General features: G+C 34.6%; 4 protein-coding genes across 4 annotated transcripts; 1 reads left to right on the top strand and 3 right to left on the bottom strand.

Annotated features, from left to right (window-relative positions):
• Nucleotides 1-665: 665 nt before the first annotated feature.
• On the bottom strand, nucleotides 666-4,824 carry LOC110722737 (protein KINESIN LIGHT CHAIN-RELATED 1-like). Its single transcript, XM_021902025.1, has 3 exons — nucleotides 3,805-4,824; nucleotides 2,281-3,189; nucleotides 666-1,303 (listed from the first exon to the last, which is right to left on the bottom strand). The coding sequence occupies exons 1-3, from the start codon at nucleotides 4,464-4,466 to the stop codon at nucleotides 1,069-1,071; spliced, it is 1,806 nt and encodes a 601-aa protein (XP_021757717.1). The 5' UTR covers nucleotides 4,467-4,824; the 3' UTR covers nucleotides 666-1,068.
• Nucleotides 4,825-7,510: 2,686 nt separating this feature from the next.
• Nucleotides 7,511-14,826, bottom strand: LOC110722572 (glutamine-dependent NAD(+) synthetase-like). The gene is made up of 13 exons (XM_021901836.1): nucleotides 14,633-14,826; nucleotides 12,074-12,379; nucleotides 11,677-11,894; nucleotides 11,456-11,559; nucleotides 11,080-11,217; nucleotides 10,535-10,703; nucleotides 10,167-10,302; nucleotides 9,604-9,742; nucleotides 9,231-9,407; nucleotides 8,902-9,068; nucleotides 8,615-8,711; nucleotides 8,037-8,165; nucleotides 7,511-7,930 (listed from the first exon to the last, which is right to left on the bottom strand). Exons 1-13 carry the CDS (start codon nucleotides 14,824-14,826, stop codon nucleotides 7,802-7,804), a joined length of 2,103 nt encoding a protein of 700 aa, XP_021757528.1. The 3' UTR covers nucleotides 7,511-7,801.
• A 1,154-nt stretch (nucleotides 14,827-15,980) lies between these two features.
• On the bottom strand, nucleotides 15,981-16,648 carry LOC110722523 (replication protein A 70 kDa DNA-binding subunit C-like). The gene is made up of 3 exons (XM_021901792.1): nucleotides 16,540-16,648; nucleotides 16,159-16,429; nucleotides 15,981-16,042 (listed from the first exon to the last, which is right to left on the bottom strand). The coding sequence occupies exons 1-3, from the start codon at nucleotides 16,558-16,560 to the stop codon at nucleotides 15,981-15,983; spliced, it is 354 nt and encodes a 117-aa protein (XP_021757484.1). The 5' UTR covers nucleotides 16,561-16,648.
• A 2,141-nt stretch (nucleotides 16,649-18,789) lies between these two features.
• LOC110722738 lies at nucleotides 18,790-23,879 on the top strand. Its single transcript, XM_021902026.1, has 4 exons — nucleotides 18,790-19,147; nucleotides 19,338-19,451; nucleotides 21,592-21,696; nucleotides 23,105-23,879. Exons 1-4 carry the CDS (start codon nucleotides 19,009-19,011, stop codon nucleotides 23,350-23,352), a joined length of 606 nt encoding a protein of 201 aa, XP_021757718.1. The 5' UTR covers nucleotides 18,790-19,008; the 3' UTR covers nucleotides 23,353-23,879.
• The last annotated feature ends 1,124 nt before the right edge of the window (nucleotides 23,880-25,003 follow it).

Genomic DNA, 25,003 nt, shown 5'->3' on the forward strand with positions numbered 1-25,003 from the left:
CAAAAATATCTACGGGTTTGCTAAAAAAAAAAGTATCTACGGTACTACTCCCTCCCTACTCCCTCCATCCCTTAACACAAAACTTCATTTCCTTTTTGGGTAAACTAAAATATAAAAGAAATGGTCTAAATGAATATTTTAAATCACAATTTATAAATAAATTCAAACAAATAATATACTTGTACTCTGTATTAGATTTTGCATATCAGTATATGACATATCAATCTAATTTTGACGGTATTAAATTATGCCTACCTTTTTTGGTCAGGAAAAGTTGAGATGAAATGTGGTAAAGTTCCCATCTGAAATTTTGGACAAGGGAGTAAAGGGGTGTAAAGAGAAAATAAATTCAGCGGAGGGTGTAAGACTTGAAATGGAACTTTTTTTAATGTAGGTAGAGGAGATTTGAGATTTTCTCAATTTATTTACTCATTTATAATTGACTTGCTTTAACTTATGAACTTATCTACATAAAGATTAGATTAACTATACTGAGAGCTTGTATCAATAATCTCAACTAATATGAACCATTTTTTTGTTGAAACTATTATTAAGTTGAGAAAAACACCATCCAATGAACATGTGAATAATAATTACTCCGTAATAGACTACGTAAGTGCAGGTGCGAAACCTAACAACAAACATCAAGCAAACTGAATCAAGAATCATACAGGCCACAATTCATCGACCAAAAGAATCAACTATAGAGTTATCCCAAGACAGCTTTCCTTTCATCGGCATGCATACTCTTTTCCGAGTACAATAACTTACAGTGTTACAGCTTACAGTGGCAAACACTACTAATAATAATCAGAAAATAAAAGATACTTTAGAGAGCTCATCCATGTACGCAACGCAGACCCTATGACATCAATTTCTTCCCATAGGAGAGCTCCAGGTCGAAAGACAGAAGAATAAAATTCGCTTTAAGCAATCAATTAAAAATAAATGAAATCAAGGGAAGAAACTAAGACCTTTTAAAGGAAAGGGCACACAAGCTTACATATTTAAAACTATACACTATATGTTACACAAGAGAGCAGCTAGAATTTCGGAGGAGCTGCTTCCTCAAATCCTAAAACCCAACCCTCCCCACCTCTTCGTCGACTCTTTCTTTGTTCTCTTCGTGTTTGGATCAATGAGGTTTTCCAGCGATTTTGCTTTCCTATTTCTGCTCTTGCCGGCTTCTTTTAATAGCTCGGCAAGCCTGCTCTTCTCATCGTCAAAGTCAGGATTGGCTGTACCTAGCTTCTCTTCCCTCAACTTGACAACATACTCCAGGATCTCAATAGAATCGTCTACTCTGTAATAACATGGCCAATACATCATTATCTATCCTCTATCAACAGTTGACAATATCATTCAGTAACAGGCTAGCATCTACTATGTCTATATCACTTATATCAGCGCCATTCTCTCACCCAATAAAATAATGAATTTATAAAGCATCATACTGAAAGAAAACAGCCTAACGTTGGAAGTTTCAAAAGGTGGCCCTTTTTCTTTTAAGACCAGTTCATAAGGAAAGAGTAAAACGCATAACTGTCAAAGAGCTACACTCATGTGACTCATCCCACGTCCATCCAACATATATACTGAGTATAATAAAGAATCATACATTAAAGAGTAAAATAAAAGCAGGTTAACTCGAATTAAAGCAAATTCTAGATACCTCAGACCAAGGCTGAAGGCTGCAAAAGAAGTGAAGAAAAATGGTACAAGATAATCCTCTACCCACCCTCACTGCAAAAGGTGTTGAAGAGTACCTGCTTTATAGTTGAAATTTACCATGGTTTTTGTAGCTTATCGAAAATCACATCCACTAAAACTTTCCCCATTCTTTCCTTTCCAAGTGTCAATAAGCATAATACAGTAGAAGTAAATTATACACTGATTGCGCTGACATGTCTTACTTAAAGCTCGCTATAATCAACCATTACCAGAAAATCTACCCCAAGGACCTCAAAAACATTGTACATTCTCTTTACTTTGCCAAAGTATGAGCTAAACACTACTTAATTTCTTAAGCAAACTACTATCACCTCTCAAATATAAAACCAAAGAGATATGTGCCCATAAATGTTCACGCATGTCTGTCCCCTCAAAAATTAAGGAAAATTAAATCTGAAACTGTTAACATAAATAAGCAATACTTGTATATTGGTAATGTAGCTAAGCCAAAGATTTTAAGCATGTCAGTAATATCAGTATATCACGTAGTCAAACAAGCACAGAACACCAACAAGAAAGCATGAGTACAAGTGAAAGAGAAATTGATACCTTCCCATAGCATCATAAGTAGCTGCAAGGTTGCTATATACTCCAAGAGTGTCTTGGTGACAAGGGCCACATTCTTGCTCCAAGACTGCTCTAGCCTCTTCAAACAATTCAGCGGCCTGGTCTATCTTAAACAACTGCACGCACGCCAATCCCATCTGATTCAACAATACACCAAAGAAAGCTGACTTTCTTTCTCCACTGCCCCTAAGCTTAGTAACTGCACTTTCAAAAGCAACCAAAGCTTCACCATATCTACCAATCAAGTAATACATCACACCCATGCGTGCTTCTAGCCCAGCAATAGTGTTCTGCTGACCTGCCTTATCATCCAACAATTTCATAGCCCTCTCCAAGAGCCTTAATGCCTCCTCAGGCTCATTAACTGATTCATAAACAGCTGCAATGTCACTCAATCCACTGGCAATCTCCTCTTGTGATGTTCCAGGAACAGGTTTGTTGTATATCCTCAATGCGTTCTCACAGTAAGATTTCGACTCCCTAAGTTTTCCGGTCTTGTAGTACAGATCAGCAAGGCGAACAAACACAGATGCAACAGAAGGGTGGTTCTCACCCTTGGATGATTTAAAGACAGTCAAGGCTTTCTGATAAGAAAAAACAGCCTCATCAAAACGGCAGAGGCACTGGTATATGTTGCCAATGCTAACATCAATAGCAGCAACCTCAGTTTCTTGTCCATTGGCAATCATTGCCATGCTAGCAAGAACAAGGTGCTCAAGGGCTGACTCATAGTCCGCCTTTGCCTCTAATATGAGAGCCATCAAACGGCGATCAGCTGCCTCCTCAAGAGACGCAGGAGCACTATGAACGCGGTGAATTTCTAGGGTTTGCTTACACAATCTTTCAGCTTCCTCAAATTGCATAGTCTGGACATGAGCTTCAGCCAAGTACCTAATAATGATACAACCACCAACAATTCAAATAAAGAAAAAATAAAGAAAGAAAAAATCCCTACCTAACAGCATGATTGTAAATTGTTAGAATATGACATGCTAGCTAATATCTGACACTAAAACTCAAACTTGTTTATCAAAAGTGACAAATTCTTACACTTTTAATCATTGTTTTAAGCAGCATTTAATTCAGCATCAAACCGCAATTAATCCACCAAACTAAAGCTGTAATCTGTCATATTACTTCCTAGATTAGTATATTCATCAGAGCAAAAACTGAAATCTTTTAATTTTATTTTGTATATGAAACTAAGAGCTAAATTAGTACATTCTCATAATCATAAGTCCAAGACTAATAAAAAAACCCATTTTCACAAACATAAACCTGGAAAAATGCTAAATTGGACTAATAAACATACACAATCCGCCTACAACATTAAAGATCATCACCACCCCAAAAAATATAAAATTAAACAATCTCTCTTCCCTTTTCAAGTAAATCACTGAGAAGTAGACGGGATTTGATCACAAGTCTTAAATATCGGGATTATAACCCGACCCCGAAATAAAATATAACAAGCAGATAAAATAAAGTAGTTAAAAAAGAACAGACCTACAAGTTTCGGCAACTCTGGGATCAGAATCCCCAAGAGTTTGAATCTGGATCTTCAACCCATCTTTATAACACTCAATCGATTTATCAAGCTGACCCAACATAGAATGAGTATCACCCAACTGCATAAACCCAGAAAACGCAGCTAAAGCATGATCAGCTCCTTTCGAAACATCTGGAACTTGAATCGCTCTTTCTAGAACTGGAATCGCTTCATCAAACCTCCCTAAACTGCAATAAATCGCTGCAACAACATGAAGACTCATCGCCAAATCCAAACTGGGTTCCCCTTCAACCGCACATCTCTCAAACGATTTCGACGCTCGAATCGCGTAATCTAGGGCCTTAACCGGGCCATCCCCAGAAGCAATAGTATCTCTAGCAAGCTTCAAAAGAAACGGGCCTAGATCCGGGTTATCAAGGGAAGATTCGTCTAGATTAAGAGGGGTTTTTTGCGGGTCGGGTTTTTTCTTCCCGGAGCTCCGATCAGGGGAGGGTTTAGCCCGGGAAGTTGAAGGTGAAGGAGAGGGAGTTCGTTTGGGTGCAGGAGAAGGGGAGTTGAGGCGGGACCCAGTTGAGGGGCGGATCTGGGAGGTGGGTTGTTCAGTGGAGGAGAGAGAAAGTGTTGGTGGGGGAGTTTTAGCAGAGACTAAGCCTGGCATTTTGGGGGTAGTAATGGAGGAGAGAGAAAGTGAGGATGAAATTGAAAGGGGGGTAGTTGAAGGAAGAAGATGAAGGTTGAAGAAGAAGAAGAAGAGATTAAGGAGAAAGTGAAGGAATGATTGTGTGTGTTTGTTGGTGGTGAAAGGTGAGTGAGGTGAGAAAGGATGGAAATGGAAGCAAAAGAAGGTTACAGGAGAAGATGAAGAAGAGAGAATAAGGGAAAGAAAGGAAAGGAATGAAATTGTGGGAAGTTATTTTTTGGTCGTTGGATTTTTGTTGGTTTTGGGGTTTTGGACAACTCCGTAAATTGTACTGGGGATTTTTATTTTAATTTTTCATCTTTCAATAAAAGCTTTTAAAATCGATTTTTTATATGCTCTTTCCGTTTTCAACTTTTCACCTGTTTTTTTTTATTTATTTAAATTTATTAACTCTTATTATAATTTATACGAAGTATTAGTTATAAATTGAATTTGACTAGTCTTGATTAACCCTTATCACAACTTATCTAAACTTATTCAGAGGTTTTTCAGTATGGCAGGCCACATGGTGCGGCAAGGGTTACTTGTATCTTAGGCTTACTTGTATTTTGGGGTTTGTATGGGTTACTTGTAAGGTGTTACCTGTATTATGAGGTTACTTGTATGAGTTACCTGTATCGTGGGGTTACTTGTATTCTGAGTAACTCCTACAAGTAACTCTAAACCAAAACCCCTATCAAACCAGTAACACCCTACAAGACCAAAACCAGTAACACCCATACAAGTAACCCCATAATACAAGTAACACCTATGACCAACCCATGACAAAACCAGTAACACTTTACAAGTAACCCCTAATCAAAACCAGTAACATCCATACAAGTAACTCCAGAATACAAGTAACACCTACAAGTAACCCCTGATAAAACCAGTAACACCCATACAAGTAACACCTACAAGTAACCCCTGACAAAACCAGTAACACCCTACAAGTAACCCCTGTCGCACCATGTGGCCGGCCACATACAAAAATTTGTAAAACTTATTGAACTTATTAAAACTTATTTGAACTTATTTTTCTTGAAATAAGTGGGAATAAGGTGAACAAAACAAGGCCTTAGACCCTGTTCTCAGCTTAATTTCAGTTTTGTTCTTAATTAGTTTCTCTTATAAACAATTCATTTCAACCCATTTCAATAAATCAAAACAAGCTCTTACTATATTATTCGCAAAAAATCTTAAAATGTGAATATAATAACTGTGAATGAATAAAAATGTGGAAATTATGTGGCCTGAGAACTAGCATTGTAAACGAAATACAATAAATTGTACAGTACAAAATTTTTATAAACAAAGTACTCGTAATAAACCAACATGGAAAATATGGGTATGAAGTGAACATATCTTATGAATATTGTATCTTCCATAAAACAGATAAGGGTTTAAACTTTCAAGCCTATTAACACATTTTAATAACGATTTAAGGAATACACGTTTTCAAAAGTCAATAATTCTTGAAATTATTCCGTACTAATTTGTGTTTAGTAATAATCCTATGATTTTTAATTTTATAATGACTTAGGAACTTAAACCATAATTGGGCATACCTAATACCAATTTGTTTTGATTTTCAAGTCTTTTTTTAGCTTTTCTTAATTATTAATTTTTTTGAGGAATAATTAATATTTCTTAATTCCTTTTATTTTTTTTGAAAAAATATTTCTTAATTCCTAATTTCCTATGCATGTGTTGATAATAATAATAATAATAATAATAATAATAATAATAATAATAATAATAATAATAATAATAATAATAATAATAATAATAATAACTTTGAATGTTTTTGAGTTTAATAATAATAATAATAATAATATTATTATTATTCGGGATATCAAATCTTGACAAGTCAGAAACTGAAGATAACAACCATGAAATTAGGTACGTGTTAAAAAATAATTAGTCTTATCAGGGCGCCAATTGACCAATTCGGACTAGAGTAATTTTTGGTTTTTGATTCAATCTAGGATTTAGAAATACATACGTATTCTTGAAGTTGGGGCATTAAGCATGTGAGTTTGGGCTTGCTTAGAAAGCTCAAGTACTACAGGATTTTGGGCCAGCTTAGTATAATGAAAAAGCTATCAGCATTAAGTTTATGGAATTATGCTGAACAAATAATACGAGTATTGGTTAAAAATAATCCCCCCAAAAGGTGGAAAGTTGCCATTAAACTCTGTACAATTGTGTGATTTAATATCATACAGAGTACTAACTTAATATTTGTAACATGCTGCCAACAACTTTTCTTTAATACTCGGTAACTTTCTGGTGCTCTAACGATGATGGGCTTGCTCCAAATAAACTAAAACAAATGTGTAACATTGTTTTCTTCTACACACCGGAGTCCAGATCATACTTCTAGGGTCTGAAGGAGTCATGATTCATGAATAACAATTTTCTCATCTTTGGTCACACCTCAATTTGCTAGTCAATCTTTAAGTTTATAGCCTTCCCAATAGCAATGACATGAGGATGTTTTCCATTCAGTCTCCTCGTCGTTGATATGAATAATTTGGATTCATATTGGCAAGTAGCTTTTAGCGATGCAATGATTAGTTCAATGTTAAGCCTGTCCTTAAATTATGAATTATTGAGGCCAAAAAATTAAAGTATAAAACACTGTGTTGTTTGATAGACTGCCTTATTTTAACTGCACAAATCCCCTATCCAAAAACACAAAAAATAAGAAAAATGCATAAACGGTGGCACCTTTGAAGTAGATGCCTTGACTTCAAAAAGAGCAAAGAATTTAACCTCACTCAACCTTCAGATTTATGCAAAAAGTTGAAAACAATCACGTTAGTCATTGTACATGTAAATGTATTGAACAAACAACAATGTGTCAATGTCTGACATCTGAGATAACTTCCCGTCTAAATCAAAGACATATATTTCATAGATCTATTGACCATTTAACTTTACATTTTTATCCAGTATACACTTATGGTCTAACTTATTAATTTTCTACTTCTATTGCCTTTGAGCACAAAGAAATCAACTAACCTGGTCTGGTGGATGAAATATGATGAAGTTCCTGATGTCCTTCAGGATATAAACGACATAATTATGGTGAATAAATTGAACAAGGTAATTATTAGCAGTGCAACTTGTAAAGATGTGCAAGTCGAGGGTGAAAACTTAAAATTATTCAACTTAATAATGAAATAGCAACTTGCATAGCTCATGCAATTTTGACTAAATCCCACGTTAAGGTTTCCAGATCCAGCGGTTGCAAATCTCGTGCCACTAGTATGACCCGATTCGAGTTATGATTTATCTTGGTCATTGGATTATGCCGGGAGAACTTTGTCACCGTTGATCTTCTTAACAAGCTTATCAATTTTGCGAAATTGAAATGGCCATCTCGAGTTGTACAAGAACTGACGTAGATCGAATCTATTGTCCTCCGGTGAATACCTCTTCATAAAAAAAAAAAAAAAAAAAAAAAAAAAAAAAAAGCAACCATACATAAGGATTTACAGCTTACAGCACACCTGTTTCCAGAAAACAATGTTCGGTAGATACCTCTGCATGGTAGGAAGGCGTAAGGAGAGTCATGTTGTGCCGATTGATGGAATAGTGCTCAAAGAAGTACTTAACCTTTTCAGCAATTTCTGATGGTGTCAATTTTGAACCCCATCTAAAGCTAAGATCCTGTAAGAAGTTGAAAATGTGATACAGCAAAAGCCAGCTCCTATTAGTTTCAAGCTAAGGATTCCTTGTTAAAGTCAAAACAGGTTTTTCTATCTAGCTGAGAATTATGCTTTAAATTACTATGTGTATTCTAGAAGGCCAAAGCTATGTTCAAACATCAACCAATGATAAGTTATACATCAACTAGAGTTTCTAAAGGCTCAACTTAAAAGGACAATATCATACTTCTTGTCCTTCTGGGGAGAGTTTGTGCTTTAAACATAGTAGATGATTGTCAATTTTTGTATTATCTGATCGTTAAAGAAAAACAAAGTTAATTTTAGCTATGCAAATTGCAGACTATTCAATACTTTTACATGTTTTCAGGTTCACAAGATTTCTCAGCCTAATTGCTTGCTCATTATTCGACGGAATATGTATTCATCAACATGAAGCAAAATAGTACATACCGTGAACATAGATACAGGACCACAACGGTAAATTTTACGCAGTCGACCATAAACTGAAAGGTCTTCATACGTCATTCCCATGTCCACTTCATCCAGCCGTTAGCAAAAGATAACATTAATGGTATAATTAATGGGTGTTTAACAAGTGGCAAATTAGCTAGAGGTATTTTAAGTCATAAGAGGAAAAGGAAAGGACCAATAAAAAAAATCAATGAGATACAAATCAACAAGTAACAACATTTACCGAACACAAGAATGTTTCGTGATGCATCTACCAAAGAGTCACCTGTGTGTAATCTGAGCGTATTGGCTCCAGTTCAGCAGTTGGTGGAGCAGCTTCAACCTCTGCCAAGGAAGAGTAGCCAAGATTGACAGCAGCCCATCGCAAGAATGCTCGAAGATCGGTCTTATTTATACTTCCAATAGGATTTATGTCGGCTGAGCTACAATCATACTAAAAATCATACGCAAAGTAATATAAAACAATCAATGGATGCGCAATAGCTAAAATGTCCACAAGATTCAACAGATAATCTAGATTACTCCATGAGGATGGAACAAAGACAATCAAGATAGTTCTACTATATACTTAAGACATGAGTTCAGAAAAGATCACCTTTGTCAAATAACCACGCAATGCCTCATCAACATTGGTGCAACCAAGCACAAGATAAAACCCCGATTTTCTATGAACCCAAGGCATAAGCAATGCCAGCATAAAAGCCAAAACCATTCTAATACGAGCTTGAATGTTCTGTAGCTCTAAGTTCTCAACATTGGACCCTCCATCAACCTACATAACAACCAAGACATAAAATTTCAATCATTGTTGTAAATATGTAATATTAGCTATCTACAAAAAGCAAAATACAATGATGCACTGAATCATTAATATCTTATATCAATAGTGAAATCCAAATAAACTACAGTCCATCCTGCTATTCTCATATAGTCTTTTTCTTTTACATTCATTCAAAGGGATCAATTACCTTATAGCGAGGGCGTTTTCCTGTTAGTGTCTGAAACAAAGTTAGTAGGGCTAAAATAACACCATCTATACAGACATCAAGATGCCATGACCCAATCTCATCCGCAAGCTTTTTGGCACGTGATTTTGTTGTTTCAGAACTGCAAAAGGATGATCTTGACAATCATTATCAAATCACATAATCTAAGTAGCAACAACCAAAAAAAAAAAAATTGTGGGCAGGGTATTAACATAACCCCTTACTCGGTCAAAAAATGATTACCATCTAAACTATGTAAGATGGAAAGTCATCATGCTCAATACTTTTTGAGCCTCTTCTCATTGCATAATTAGATAAGCAATGTTAATGCCAATGTTGATTGTATATATTGACACCAGAGTATCTTATATGGATTATATATAAACTAGCAACAGTTTTGCTCTTGCGTGAAGCAACGCTTCAGCAATGGAACTCATCGCCTTATATTTGTGACTGATGTGCTAATTGAGTAATGAGCAGACGTATTAGCAATTGTATGATGCACAAAAAGAAAAGACATTGCTTTGAGTTACATAGTTGTATACCTATTCTCAGTCCTCATGAACACAGTGTAAAATATGTGTTTTGCAAAGTCTTTGCTATTAGTTGGAAATTTGCCGTCAGGATATTGGCCAATCCTTACCGCGTCAAACTTTACTTGTTCATCCCCATTATGAATTTCTGGATACCAAACATCATAATTTTTATTTCAATAAGTCATAGCAAAAATAACAACATAATGGCATCTATGAATTCAAAGTACATGTCACTGTGAACTACTAGTATATATTAAAAAAGAACCTTCAACATTAAAATTATGACCATATTCCTATGAGGTAGGAAAGCTGCAAATATTTGGTCCAATTAAAGGCTTAATTACAACAAAAGATAGGTAGACTCATCATGAACTCACCTTTAACAACAAGCTGACACATGCAGCCAACAATTGCAGCAACAGAGGAGCTATCAGCGCCTCCAGAAAGTGGAAGCAAGAAACCAGAAGCTTCACTTCTTCTTAAATAGTCCCATAGCCAGCAAGCCGGCCCCAAAGCCATCTCTTCCTCTGGTTTGTGTTCACGGTACTTAGTCTACAAGTCACCATTATCTCCATCAGACAAATGCAGTAATGTACAAAATGATAACTATGTTGAAGGGAAAAATGCACATTTGTTTAGCAATGTAGAAAGAGGTTCAAACAAACATTTTTTATCTACCGGCTGTAAAGGACTGGACAGATATCTCAACAGAATGTTCTTTGCTTGTAAATTAGTAAAGTAGTAAGTATTTAATCACCTTTTGGATTAGTAGTTTATTGGAATTTGCCAATTGCAAACAATAGAATAGATGATAAAACGTTGAAAGGATCTTTCTCCCCTAATAAGCACAAGTTAAAATGCCAATCATATTTGAAAGTGATAACTTTTGACCACCATTTTACTTGAATAGATGGGGGCTAACCTTGGGTGGACATGAAATAGGTTCTTTTAAATGGAATGATTGGCAAAGCTTGTAAGGAGCTACAATAAATGGGACTGCTACTTTTTTGCTCGCCTGCTGCTGCTGAAAGCTACTTGAGGAGAGTCGTAGGCTAGCAATCTGTGATCAATATATACAATGATATATAAGATCAATCAAGCACAATATGTGACATATGCACATAACTGGAAGAAAATGAAAGGATAATACTATTATTATACTCACATGACCAACATTTATTTGCTTTAAAAAAAAAACAACAATGAAGGTCATAAAACTTCTATTGCGCTGCCTAAGAGGTCAATCGTCCTGATAACAAAAAAGACTAAAAATTTAATAATCAAACATTCAAACTTACTGCATCAAGATCCACATGAGCAACGACAACTTCCACATCCTTCAATGAGAATTGGGAGCCTTGAGCAACCAAATCTCTGTTAACAACAACACAACAACATCCATCTGCCACATTAATCAAGAGGGTAATAAGAATTAGATATGTAAAGATTGTAAACTATATAATCTCTACTAATATATACATACGATAGAATGTAGGTATAAAGTCAACTATAGAAATACCGTAATATAAGCGTCCACCGTCACAACCTTGCTGATTACTATACATGTAAAGTCCTCCACGAGCTTGTGTAGCGCCTATAAAAGCATCCATGCGAAGCTTTCTTAGTTGATGGTGACTTCCACTAGCATTCATAAAAATTTCAACACCATTTAATGCAAGCTGAGTATGAGGTAGATCTGGACAAAATAGCTCCTCACAAATTTCAGCAGCAACAATTCTGACAAAGAAATAAATGCCTGAGCAACTACTATACCAAATGCAATTTGGGCGAGGATATAACATGCAAGAACAACTTTGCATGTAAAAGGCAAAGAAATCTCAAGAATATGAAAGAAGCAACGAGGAGTGCTCGATAAGATTTTGTACAACAAAAGGCAAAATAAAAAAGTAACATACGCGTCCAAGAACTTTATGAACCCATAACCAAAGGGCACTATTGTTTGCGATATAGCGTCTGCGATGTCAGGAGGTAGCTGAAAGTCTACCATCTGGTCTGTATGCTTCCAAGAAGTGAACCAATGAAGCTCTCTATAATTACCATCATTGGCAAGCCACATCTTTGGTCGGATTATGATGATCTTTCTATTCATACAAAGAACTTGACAATTGTAACACGCTGATCCATTAATTATTGGCATCCCGAAGCTACATAGTATGCCATCAGTCCAATCCTCGAGCAAAATTTCTTTCAGACATTCCCATATGCAATTTTGTCATTAAGTGTTACAGTTACTTTCTGCTCACAACTCACACCCGTGGTATATAGATAATATCCAAATATCTTAAATACAAGCAGGTTCATGAATTTTTTTTTTTTTTTTTTTTTTTTTACGGGATTCATGAAATTATATCATGCGAACTAATTCTATTATTCTATATATACAAAAGTAAATGTTATGGACTTATATATGGTATACGTGTTACTTCCGTTATATATTATGTGCAACGATTAGACATTTTTTCCTCTCACTTTATGTTAACTCGTTGCAAATAATATGTAACGTAGGTAGTATAAGATCTTTATTGCTGCATAGATATATCATAGTACTTGTGTTGGCTAATTTGGTTTTTACTATTTTGCCAAAAGCTCTACTTAAAAACTAGTGGGTGCCAAGTTTGATTCTTGCTAGCAACATTTTTTTTTTGGTCTTTTCTTTTAATTTAATAAAGAAACTTATAGGGTACAGCCAGACCAATGAAATAATATCCGTCTTTCTATATACCCACATTGTGATATACTCCGTAATATGCTGATACATATCGATGATAGGATTGATAGCATAAACACATATCATAACTGATGATTCTATGGTATACTAAATTAATGTCAAAATTAATTATAAATCAATTATCTAATTTTTAAAATTCAAGGCTTGTTTGGCATTGTTTTTTGTTTTTAGTTTCCAGTTTTTTTGAAAACTAAAAACCAAAAACAGGAAACAAGAAAAAGGTGTTTTCACTTTTCTATTGTCAGTTTTTAAAATTATCATGATTTTAATAAGTTTGACTAATTTTTTATTCATTATATGATATAAATCATATGATATTAAAAAACAAAAAACCAAAAAACAGAAAACCACAGTGATGCCAAACGAACCCTCATTTATTAATTTTGAAAAAAAATCTGACTTATTTTGTAAATTTCCTAATTAATTTACAAACAAGAGTAATTAAACCTTTGCCCCATTATCCCAAAATAAAACCTTCTGATTAACCATAAATAATCCTAAGTTCACTACAAACTTAAATTACGGAGTAATCCATACTTATTTTCTCATAACGAGCCTATTTGACCGGTTACCTGAACTTAAGGTAACTTTTTTTTTTCTCCTTCTGTGACACCATTGATGTAAGCTCCAACCAATAACAATGGCTTCCTCTCTCTCCTCCTTCTTCGTTCTCTTTTCAACTCCTTTCACCTTACACCCTCCCTCACCAGTCACCACTTCACCTCCCCGTCAACCTAGCCCATTACCCCCATCAACCAGCCCGCCCCACAACCCTTCCTCTCCCTGTCAACCAGCCCGCAATATGCCCTCACCTTTCAATCAGCCCGCTACCACAATGTGACCCACACAGCCACACAGCCACACACACTACTTTAAATGATTTAGGACTAAATTGTGGACGTAATTGGTTGCCGTTGAGCGTGGTGTTGCTTGAATTGTTGATTGACCGGCTAGATTAAATGGTGGCAGAATAGATGCATGTGGGTGTTGCCGTGGGTTGTTGTTGCGGCGATGAGATGAGGATAGTGCAGGCGGCAAGCTAAGGAGAGTGTGGTTGGCTAATTGCTGATGAGGACGCCGCACTGTTGCGCAGGGGGGTGCGTGAAGTTGGTGGTGCGATGCGGTGGCGTGGCTTGGTTTGGTGGCTTCTGCCAGCGGTAATAGAAGGCCATGCTGTTGATTAATGTTGGGCGGCTAAAGTGGTGGTGGCCATGAAAGGGGAGAAGAGAGATAGCCATAGGAGCATTAACAAAGGTTAACCAGTTATTTCAAGCTTTTAATAAAGGTTAATCAAAAGGATGAATTATTTTGGGTTGAATTATTCTTATTAAATTTTCCTTAGAAAATCCAGTATTTATTATTACTAAAATTAAAATTAAAAAAAAAAAAATCAAATTCAATATGATATATAAAAATCAAAACACTTTCAAAATTAAGAAAATTTTTTATTATTAATTTTGACATGCAAAACAAATATAAAAATTAGCCAGTAAAAAATCAATATAATGATAGTCATTTTTAGAATGACTTTCATAGAATTTTCAACAACATCATACCCTACCAAAGTGTCCAAATTGTCCAAATTAAAGTTGAAGTTCAAAGTAACAATTTTATAGAATTAACAAAACCCAAAACTATTTTAGCAACCCAACAATCACTCAAAAAATGGAGTAATCATGTTGAAATTACAACGAACAATATATATGAATTAGAGGAAGAATCTTACGCATGAGAGACAGTATCAAGCTCTAAGAAGTGATCTTCGCATCCATAACCAGTTATTTCAAGCTCAGGACCTAAGCGAATAGTGGCGCCAGCATCTTTAGCCCTAGAAATCGATTCCTTTATATTCTTCAAATTGCAATCAATATCCATTGCCCATTGATTCAAATTGCATGTTGCAACTTTGATCAACCTCATTTTTTTTTACTAACTTCTGTTGAAATTTGATGTATATGTTGAAATTCAACACGATAATTCAACAATTTTGCAGGAGTAAGGAATTTGTATGTAAGTCTAAAGTAGTATTGGAATGTTGAGTGAGAATGAAATTTTAAGAGAGGGAAAGAGATTGAGAGAGATGGCTTATATGAGGTTCGCACTTTTCTCACCTTTATTTTTTAAGTTATTTCAAATCGATCAAAAGAGGAGCGTTAAAGATGAACATAGGTACTCAAAAATATTTTCAACATGTTTTAATAGATCAATCATATACATTAACTACTATACGGCCCTCTTATTAATTATTACTAGGTGTGAAGCCCGTGCGACGCACGGGTTTATTTTTAAAATTATTTAAAATTTGTGTCTTATTAAATACTAATACTAATAATAATAATAATATTAAAAGGATTTGAAGACATTAGGATAGTTGGTAAGTGTTGCGGTTTGTGTTCATTTTGGATTTGGATTGCAAAAGATGTAATTTGTTAAGAGGAAAGAATGCTTTAATTTACACGTGTGTTACAATTGATTTGAACTGTAGGAACATATTAGTTTCATGCATGCCAACGCAACTACACAAGTCACAACTCTATTACTTTCATTAATGGACCGATGACCAATTATACAGTATATTATATTATATAGTCCACAGAGCTACCAGAAATTATCAGCATATAATAATAATAATGTCAAAAATCAAAAAGAATAATAAAAATATTTCAATATTAAAAAATATTTATTATTATTATTATTATATTATCAAAAAAAAATTTTAAAAAAAACAATTTGTGATGTTCAAATAGAATGATCTCTTGTACACCTCTGTATAGAGTACTCTATTCTTTTTTTGTAGTTTTGATTTAGGTATCTTGGGTCTCCTGTGAATGACACTGACAGGATTATCCTATTCCCTTTTGTAGCCCTAAATATGTAGTGTGTAGAGTATATTGTTTCTTTGTAATTCTGGTACATATTTTTTGTGCCTCCGATCAATGACGGTGATAAGATTAATTTTTTTCCATCTTCATCTCCAAAAATAAAAATAAGATTAATATTTAATCAAATATAAATCTTAGTAAATTGTAATTGATAAAATAATAATAATATATACAAATATATTAAAATAATAATTACCATTTATCTTCTATTTCAATTGAATCTCCAATTTCGTTAACAACCATGCCAACCACATCTTGTAGGAAAAAGTGATGTACGAAACAAAAAAAAAATTATAAAAAATAGTTAAGCAAAAGATAACACTATAGAAATTTTTTAAAAATAAAAATAGAAAATCTGTAAAATATATACCAGGGAGTGTAGCATTACTATGGAACTTATCTAAATGTTGCAATTGAACAAAATCAAATCTATGCAACGGAATTTTATTATTATCTGCAACGCCCTTGACAGTTGTATTTTGAAAAAATTGTATCATTATCTTGTTATCGCTCACAACACAATATTCATTCTTGTTAGGTACAAGAGAAAAATATCGAATTGTGTAAACTTTGCCTTCAACCAATTTAGAACGAAATTGTTGGACAAATTTTCCTTTGATTGAAGCATGGACATAATCACCCTACATATGCAAAAAATATTGTAAGTTAAAATAATATGGTAAGTTACACAATAAATTTTCAAAAAAAGAATTATATATTATTATTAAAAAAAATAAAATAAAAGGCATACCTCTTCGTCAATTAAAACCATGTCCAAACTAATCAAACTATTATGTTTCCGAAAGTTCAATATATCAAAAAGCCTTGATACGCGTACTTTAATTTTCCAATCGTTTTTGGAAGAATTAAGTTCTCGAATCAACGAAATAGACTTAAGAAAACAATGCAATGAAAAAAATACGGAGTAGTTAAAAATAATATTATTTGTGAATACCTCATCATATTCATTGTTAATTCATAAAAAAATTTGAGTTTAAGGAATTAGACGTACATTTTCTTAAACCACAATATAAAGTCGTAAATTGCTTTGTATGAAGTATTGCGTGATTCTTTGGTGGCGCGTGGATTAAATTAATGCCTATTTATAATAATAACAAATCATAAGCTAATTAAAACAATTCATATCTTTTTCCTAACTTAAATTTTATCATTATTAAAATTGTAATCATTATTATCTTTTCCTAATTATTTTTTTTTTCCTAAATAATAATATTTGAAACATATTGACTAATAATATATCAACTATGAGCAAACTAACTTACGTTAAATTTGCTTATCATAATTAAAGGAACAAAGTCAGTAATGTTTGTTAAAAGATAATGCATGTAGGCGAAAAGGATTAATTTTTTAAGTTTTTTTTTTTTTTTTTTTTTTTTTTTTTTTTTTTTTTTTTTGAGTACATAAAGATAGATGATATATATTGTTATTTTTCACCTTGACTTTTATAATTTTATTAATATTTTCATATTTTTTAACCTATGTGGCACACATTAAATCCCAACCCTACATCGCACATTTATGTGGCGCTCTATAATTTTTTTAAATTAACAAAATCCTAGGCTCTCTACAAACGCGGGAAAAAACACCCCTTTATATATATATATTAGATTTATTGAGTATTAATTAATATTTATTATTTATTACTTATACTAATTATTATTTTTATTAAACTCTTTATTTATTAGAAATATTACTCCGATTATTTTTTTTATTATTAAGCTGAATAGAGTAGAGCAGTTCTAAAGAATATGGCATAAGCCGTACGAATATACGATTAGCCGAATATATTTTTGTGGTATAAAAAAATCGAATTTTTTATAAGGATAAAAAAAAAAGCCGGATAGATTTAGATAGATGTTAAACACTTTACTCCGTACTGTACAGACTACAAACTAACCTATTTTGCTACTTTTTTAAATGTTGTTTGGTTGGATCATTTGGAATGGGTTGGATTGACCTGTTTTGCTTCTCTTTAGGGGTTATTTGGTTGGATCATTTGGAATGGGTTAGATTGTTGAACTACAGTTATAATTCATTCAATCTAGTTTTTTATTTGGTTGAGGTTTTTTTTAGTAATGAAAATCTCATACCTAAGGGGTTCTAACCCCCTCATATTCATGGGATCCCATACCCATCTCTACCCCTAAGGGTGACATTTGGTTAGAATAATGAAAACGGCTTGAAAAAAAAACAAATAATAGGGGAGAAATGAATCATTTAACTATTACGTTTTCATTTATTTGGTTTAACTATGGAAATGAATTGCCTAGTGTTTGGGGGAAGGTAAGGGTATTTGTTACCTTAGGTTCTAGAGAAATAATAAATATATTAGTATAAAATCCTCATCCTTATGTAAAGGTAATTGTTACCAAACCTTATAAGTTATAAGCAAACATTTGGTAACGGGTAATGCTTTAGCTGAATCTGTTTCCAACCTAGAATATACACCAACCAAACATGCTATGAGAATATGAGATTCACAATCCATTTTATTACCGAGTAATTAAGTATAGATTCATTCTAACAATATAAGTATATAACAAACCAAATTAAATTAGTGTGAGTTTTAGATTCGTACCTTTCTAGTATAAGATTCTATACCAATTCATTTCAATTTGATGAATCAAACACTCCTAGTAAGTGTGGTACCATATACGGGGCGTTTGGATTGTGGGAATGGGAATTTAGGGATTAAAAGGTGGGAATGGGATTGAGAATAAATTGATGGGGATACATGAAAATATGTCAATACCTTGTTTGGATAGTGGGTGGGAATAAATAGGGAATAAATAACAATTTTACAAAAATACCCTTACTAAGATTATTATTTCATCCTTTTCATTAATGGCAAAACTGTCATTTTCCTCTATTCCCATTCCCATCCATTTATTACCTACCCTCCCTAGGTAATAAAATGATGGGAATTCACTCATAAATAATCCCATTCCCAAACTCCATTTTATTCCCATTCCCACCAAACAAACAAGACTTATGTTTTCAATTGGGATTAAAATTCCCAATCCCACCCTCAATTCCTACTTGCCAAACACCCCCATAGTGTAGTGTCATGTCGGGCCTTCGGCCTTCCTTCCCCATTCCCAAGGAATAATGCCAAGTACTGCTTCCCTGTCTGGTTGATTTAATCAACTACGAAGTACTTCTATAAGGTTAAAATCCAGTAACACTTTTGAAGCACAACATGGCAAATTCTTCATCATCACCAACATCAACCTCGACAACAGCAGTCGATAAAATGCCAGATATGGCGGCTCCTCCTTCAACTCCGTCGTCATCTGACGGTTGGATGGAGCGGATCTTCTATCCCACCCTTCTCGGAGGTCAATCTCTCTCTCTTTTCTTCCCTTTTCCCCAAACTCAAATCACCAAAACCCTAATTTTTCCGAATTTCTGTTTTCCTATTATACAGATGCTTAGTTTTAGCATTATTTCATTATTGTCAGATAAACTTGATTCTTAAGATTTATGAAGAGGAAAAATGGCTGATTTTAAATTCTCTTGCATTTTTAGGGATTGTTGGTGGAGCAGTTGGGGCGATGTCAAAGTATAGCAAAGTTCATGGCGTTGCAAATGTTTCAGCTACTTATGCTACTAATCTTGCCATTGTTGCCGGCTGTTATTGTGGTATTGTTCTTTAATATAAGTATCATTATATTCAATTCTTAATTTTGACTTGATTGATCACTTGATTATAGTAAATGGTAATCGTTTTCAGTATTAATTGATTTTGATCTGTTCTTTAAGTATTAAATTTCATGGCACTAATGACTATGCAGTGTCTCTTGGATTGTATGGATGGAATTCTTGTTGCTATATGTCTAATCTTGTTCTTGATATGCAAAAGATGTTCTTGGAGTTGCATAGTTATTTGGGGATTTTTATAGTAAACTATATCTAATTTGTGATTAAAGAGAAACGAACCGTACCAAATTTCTAGGGTAGACAATTTGAATCACAAGGACTTCTTTTGATCAAAATCTTGATCCTTACACCATTTGGACTATCAGCTTGCTTTTGACTAAAGTGTAATGGTCAATCCATTACTGTTGGGTAGTCCATTAAGCCTGCCAATATTTGCAGTCTGAGTGTAGCATTAGATCATTGAAGTTAAGATTCTTGGCTAGGGTTAAGTATCGCTTTCATCATAAGCCTTGTTTGCATTCGAACAAATCTACCTATGAGCTATAAGTGCCGGGTGGCAATATCTATCTAAAACGTAGGCCTAGGCTCTCCAAGTTTTGAGATTGATGAGATTGCGAAATCTATAGTAATATATTAAAAGGAGTTACTAACAAAGTTTATGTGCCACGTAGACCCTTTCACTTACGCCACGTCACTTATTCAATTTCTCATTATGCGTCACCTACCAAACATCTCATTATGTCATATCACCACTCAATCAACTTTAATCATTATGCCACTTTAGTACATCAGTATTACTCCCTATAAAAAATAAGGATAAAGAGATTCGAACACCCAATCCCTTATTAATAAGATGATAATTTAACCATCTAAGCAAATTAGCAACCATGTTATAAATATGAAAGTAAATTTATATAATTGCAAATCACAATGACTAATAATAAAAAGGTAAAAAAAAACTCCAAAAATATTAAAAACATATAATCACAAGGTTTAATTAAAGTGACAACCCAGTGCAACACCCGGGCTACACACTAGTTTGCCTTTGAAAGTCAACCTTTGCACTTGCCAAATACCCTTGGACCTTCTTTTAATGAGGTTTGACCCTTGCTTATTGTTTGCTCGTGTGAGGAGTTGAAGGTCAAATTGTTTGTGGTTTAGGAAATTAATAATTGCTTTTTGTTAAATAGAAGATTTTCCTGCTCCTAAGAAACTCGACTTAAGTTTTTGAGCATTTTAAGGCAAACACTAACCTGAGATAGTGAAGCCATAAAGGTTGGAGTTCAACGGGACTAATACTTGAGCCCGAGTCAAATACTTTCAATGTTACAATTCTTGAGGAAAGTCCTATGCCTTGCATAAATGCTGATGTAGATTGGAGAAGAGTTGTTGCTTAAAACTTTCAAGGGGGAGGGGCAAGCACAGAAGGGTTTGGTGTTTTAAGTTGCCCAAATTAGTTGGAGGATCTGTGGTTAACTGCTCAAGGTGATGAGGAGTCACTTTGCAAAAAAAAGTGTGGGGATATCAAAACTTTCAGGGTGGAGGGGCAAGGCTATAAGAGTTTGGTGTTTTAAGCTGGCCAAACTAGTTTGAGAATCTGTGGGCTGTGGCTAATTGTTCAAGATGATGATTCATTTTGTAAAAATATGAGGGAATATTATGTTCGTGCCCTTGGCGGCAGCGGTGGTGGTGGGGGGAGGGGGGTGTAAAGAAGACTCTTGGCATTTCAGTAACAGAATATAGGGCTTTAACATTCCTAAGTGTAAAATCTGACAAGGCTTATGACTTACGAGACTAACATTATAGGATTTAGTTTATGGCTTGGACTTGTTTTATCAAACGTGAGAAACGACATGTGCTTGCCCTTGTCTTCCTATTATGATAGTTTTATTTTGGTTAAACTCACGGGGAATTTCGCTCATATCATTTATTGGTTGTATGCTGTCTCTTTTCCATAGACATTAACCTAATTTTATTCTATTTGAAATCTTAAAACTGTCCTTAAGCTCCCCGAGTGCACATTGTGATGTTGAAATGCTATTTGCTGCCATACTGTGTGAAAATGACATTCTATGTACGGAGTATATAGTTTTAACTGAGCATTTTGATTTTTGACTTGCAGGAGCTCGTGAGTTTACGAGAGTAACTCGAAAATCTGAACCTGGTGATCTTATCGACTCTGCTATTGGAGGATTTTGTAGTGGAGCACTTCTTGGCCGCCTCCAAGGTTAGTATTTTTCTAGAGTAATTAAGGAATAGGGAAAGAAAGAGGAAGCATGTAACTGGAGGAAAATAAACTGTTGGAAGTTTTTAGTTTTTCCTGTTGTCTCAGCTCATAAGTGGTCTTAAGACTTAGCGTGTAAATTGAAAGCATAATCTGTGTGTATGTCTTTGTCCAAATGCTTTAAGGATCACGATGTTTTCCTTGTAAAGATTTTCAAACACTTAATTTCTGCCATGAAACAATAGATGCAACTTATGTTACTCAACACAGGTATGATTGTTGGATGTGGTTGTGTGCTTAATTTCTGCCATGAAACAATAGATGCAACTTATGTTACTTAAGTGTTGACGTGCCAATGATTACTATTTTGGACGTGGGAGGGCCTGTTCTAGAATTAGACAAACTTTGAAGATTTCAAATGTCTTTTACATTATAAGTACATATCCACAAATTTCGGGCTGATGTATTTGCTGTCTCTTATTGAATTATCATGTCATGCCCACTTTTGAGCATACACTACTCCACTTTCCTCCAATATAATAGTGTCGGGTAAGGATTGTTTACCCTTATAGTGGTGTTGAGTGTCCGATGCAAGTACTTTAGATAGATATATGAGTCGAAGTGACAGTGCAACCTATAAACATTTCGTGCAGACCAACTTAGCATCGTGGTCTCTCTATTCACCAGGTAACAATTTTCTTTTGCGTCAAACAAGTCAAATTGCAAATGGTGCATTGCAATTTATAGCCTTTCTTATCTGCCTGTGGCGTCATATTCAGAGAAGCATGCTTGGAAACCTCTAGTCCTACAAAGTATTTTATTAGGAGTATAAAGATGGCAATTGGTTTGCAGTTATCTCCGTTAACTTCCAAATGCAAAAATTCTGCACATAATTCAGTTTCTCTTGCTGTTGAAGGTAGGGGTGGCAATTCGGGTCAGCAGGTCGGGTTCGGGTCAGATTTCGGGTCGATTTCGGGTTATGCTTAGAAACTATTAAAAATAGTGTAAAACTTAATATTATTACGAAATATGAAATTTGGGTCAAATCGGGTCGAATTCGGGTTGTTCGGGTTCGGTTCAGGTCGGGTTCGGGTCTCTCTCAGTAACTTCGGGTCGGGTTCGGGTCGGGTTTTCGTGTCGGGTCAGGGTTTGCCAGCCCTAGTTGAAGGTTTATACATGGCATCCCTTGAGGATTATGTATTTACATCTTGTGGCATATGTATTTTTCGCTTATATTATAGACGGTGAATTAGTAATTACCATTAAAAAGTGAATTTCTAAATAGTTCCTGAAACCAAGCTTGCTCTGTTAGAGTGCATTGCTTTTTAGAAACAGGTGCAAGGGGTAGGGGTTGAGGGGGTGAATAACCATTATTTGTTTAACTACATACCTTTGTATTGTTTCCTTACAGGTGGCCAACGTGGGGCTGTTCGTTACTCTATCATGTTTGCTATTGCTGGAACGGCAGTTGACTACACTACACTTAAACTGCAACCACTGGTGAAGAGTTACTATGATTCATTGCTTGGTAGCGACTTGAAATTGCCTGAGTGGTCTCCCATCCGGATACTTGATGAAGAAGAACTGGCTGCTAAACGAGCTCGTGAAGAACAACTACATGCTCAAAGTGCCATAACTATGAAGGGCAAAGAATCTTAAATTAAGTTTTTTACTTCTAATTTTTGATAGTCATATTATAAATTTCCAATTTGAAGGGCATTAATGAAGTCTTACGACTTCATTTCAGCCAAAAAAGGAAGTACAGACTGTAAAATTGAGTTCTTTTTTGTTAGTGGTCTCCTGCAATTTTCCGCCTGTAATATATCTGGGTTAAAGATGTGATGGGTTGCATGTTCGATTGAATAACGCCAGAACCTGGAATCAGGAGATCTAGAGTCACTGATATGCGCCTTTTTGCTCATTGTATGAATGGTCTTGCACTAAATTTGTAGCTTCAGCTTGTATCAGCTCGGAATTGACTTGTTAAATTGGGTTTAGCCAACCCATATACCTCAGCAAAAGCTTGGAGTGTCCTCCTTTTTGAGTTTTTTTTTTTTTTTTTTTTTTTTTTTGAGGCAAGTTTATTAGTTACACAAGTATATATAAATGTAAACAATACCCTGAGTCCCTGAAGGCCTGAATTCCCCTTAAATGATTTTTTGGTTGAGCTGCTTTTGATTTCCCTCCTTCCTTCTCTTGAAGCTCCACAAAACCCTCTAGCATAAATAACGAGTTCCATCAATGTAGTAGTGTTTCACACAAAGTATATACTACGTATTTAACACGTACATCACTTACCGTGTGAAATTGTGATTGCAATGCAGGATGTTTTTTGCTATAAAAAATAAATAAATTAAACCGCAATTAAATATACAGCAATATGTGTTAAAACCTTAAAATTAATACATTGGTTCATTTTTTTAATGATTATCTAAGTGAATTAATAAGTACTACGTGCAAGGATAAATAAAGCTCACCATCAACTATGAAGAGTAAGTTCATTACAAGCATAGGTGCAATCCTATTTAACTTAACTGACTTGATTACTTGACCCATATATTCTTACCGTTTGCAAAAATAATCCCTAAAATTCATACGTATTAGACTATTAGTATATTACATTAAGCATTAGCCTTATATAATCACGTTTTTTTTTTAACGAATATCAATTATCAGCTTTGTGGCTCTCTAAACAAAAAAATAAAAAATAAATACCATTGTTATTTCGCTAAAAATATTTAGGTAATGACATATGTAGCCCTTAAGACTATATAAATAAGCATTAAATACACTTTTTAAAATGGAATTCAGTTGGAAATTCATGAAAAAAATTACCCGCATATCGGTATTATTAATGTTAATTTATCCTCAATATATCCTTATTTAGCTTAAAGCATCCACAATGGTTGTGCATAAAGCCTTGCTTGCTAGCTACATGTTAGCCATTGTAGAGCTACAACCATTTGTACCTAAGACTAGAGCTGTCAATTCGGGTAAATGGGTCGGGTTTGAGTCGGGTTAGTGTGGGTCGGGTCATCTCGGGTTGGGTCAGTACGGGTTAATGTCGGGACCTATGTGGGTCGGGTTCGGGTTGGGTCATGCTTGCGTCGGGTCACGTCGGGTCATACATCTTATTGGGTTTGGGTCGGGTTTAGGTCGGGTCAATAAAAGGTCGGGTTACATTCGGGTCAGGTGAAAAATAGGTCGGGTTACATTCGGGTTTTTACGGGTTTAAACGAGTTAGGGTCCTGTTTGGGTTCGAGTCGGGTTCGGTTCAAGTCAATTATTTGCGGGTTATAATCAGGTCGGG

Source organism: Chenopodium quinoa, unplaced genomic scaffold (genome assembly GCF_001683475.1).
Source record: "Chenopodium quinoa cultivar QQ74 unplaced genomic scaffold, ASM168347v1, whole genome shotgun sequence".
NCBI classification, from domain to species: domain Eukaryota; kingdom Viridiplantae; phylum Streptophyta; class Magnoliopsida; order Caryophyllales; family Amaranthaceae; genus Chenopodium; species Chenopodium quinoa.

What these genes read in the sequence shown, in the direction of transcription:
- LOC110722737 (XM_021902025.1), bottom strand. Translation starts at nt 4,466, where the DNA reads ATGCCAGGCTTAGTCTCTGCTAAAACTCCCCCACCAACACTTTCTCTC. An exon ending in AGAGTTGCCGAAACTTGTAG is followed by an intron (nt 3,190 to 3,804) that starts GTCTGTTCTTTT and finishes TATCATTATTAG; the next exon opens with GTACTTGGCTGAAGCTCATG. An exon ending in ACTTATGATGCTATGGGAAG is followed by an intron (nt 1,304 to 2,280) that starts GTATCAATTTCT and finishes ATGTTATTACAG; the next exon opens with AGTAGACGATTCTATTGAGA.
- LOC110722572 (XM_021901836.1), bottom strand. Translation starts at nt 14,826, where the DNA reads ATGAGGTTGATCAAAGTTGCAACATGCAATTTGAATCAATGGGCAATG. An exon ending in CGGTGGACGCTTATATTACG is followed by an intron (nt 11,560 to 11,676) that starts GTATTTCTATAG and finishes TTAATGTGGCAG; the next exon opens with ATGGATGTTGTTGTGTTGTT. An exon ending in TGCGTGGTTATTTGACAAAG is followed by an intron (nt 9,069 to 9,230) that starts GTGATCTTTTCT and finishes TATGATTTTTAG; the next exon opens with TATGATTGTAGCTCAGCCGA.
- LOC110722523 (XM_021901792.1), bottom strand. Translation starts at nt 16,560, where the DNA reads ATGGTTTTAATTGACGAAGAG. An exon ending in TGGTTTTAATTGACGAAGAG is followed by an intron (nt 16,430 to 16,539) that starts GTATGCCTTTTA and finishes TTGCATATGTAG; the next exon opens with GGTGATTATGTCCATGCTTC. An exon ending in TAGTAATGCTACACTCCCTG is followed by an intron (nt 16,043 to 16,158) that starts GTATATATTTTA and finishes TTTTCCTACAAG; the next exon opens with ATGTGGTTGGCATGGTTGTT.
- LOC110722738 (XM_021902026.1), top strand. Translation starts at nt 19,009, where the DNA reads ATGGCAAATTCTTCATCATCACCAACATCAACCTCGACAACAGCAGTC. An exon ending in CTATCCCACCCTTCTCGGAG is followed by an intron (nt 19,148 to 19,337) that starts GTCAATCTCTCT and finishes TTGCATTTTTAG; the next exon opens with GGATTGTTGGTGGAGCAGTT. An exon ending in ACTTCTTGGCCGCCTCCAAG is followed by an intron (nt 21,697 to 23,104) that starts GTTAGTATTTTT and finishes GTTTCCTTACAG; the next exon opens with GTGGCCAACGTGGGGCTGTT.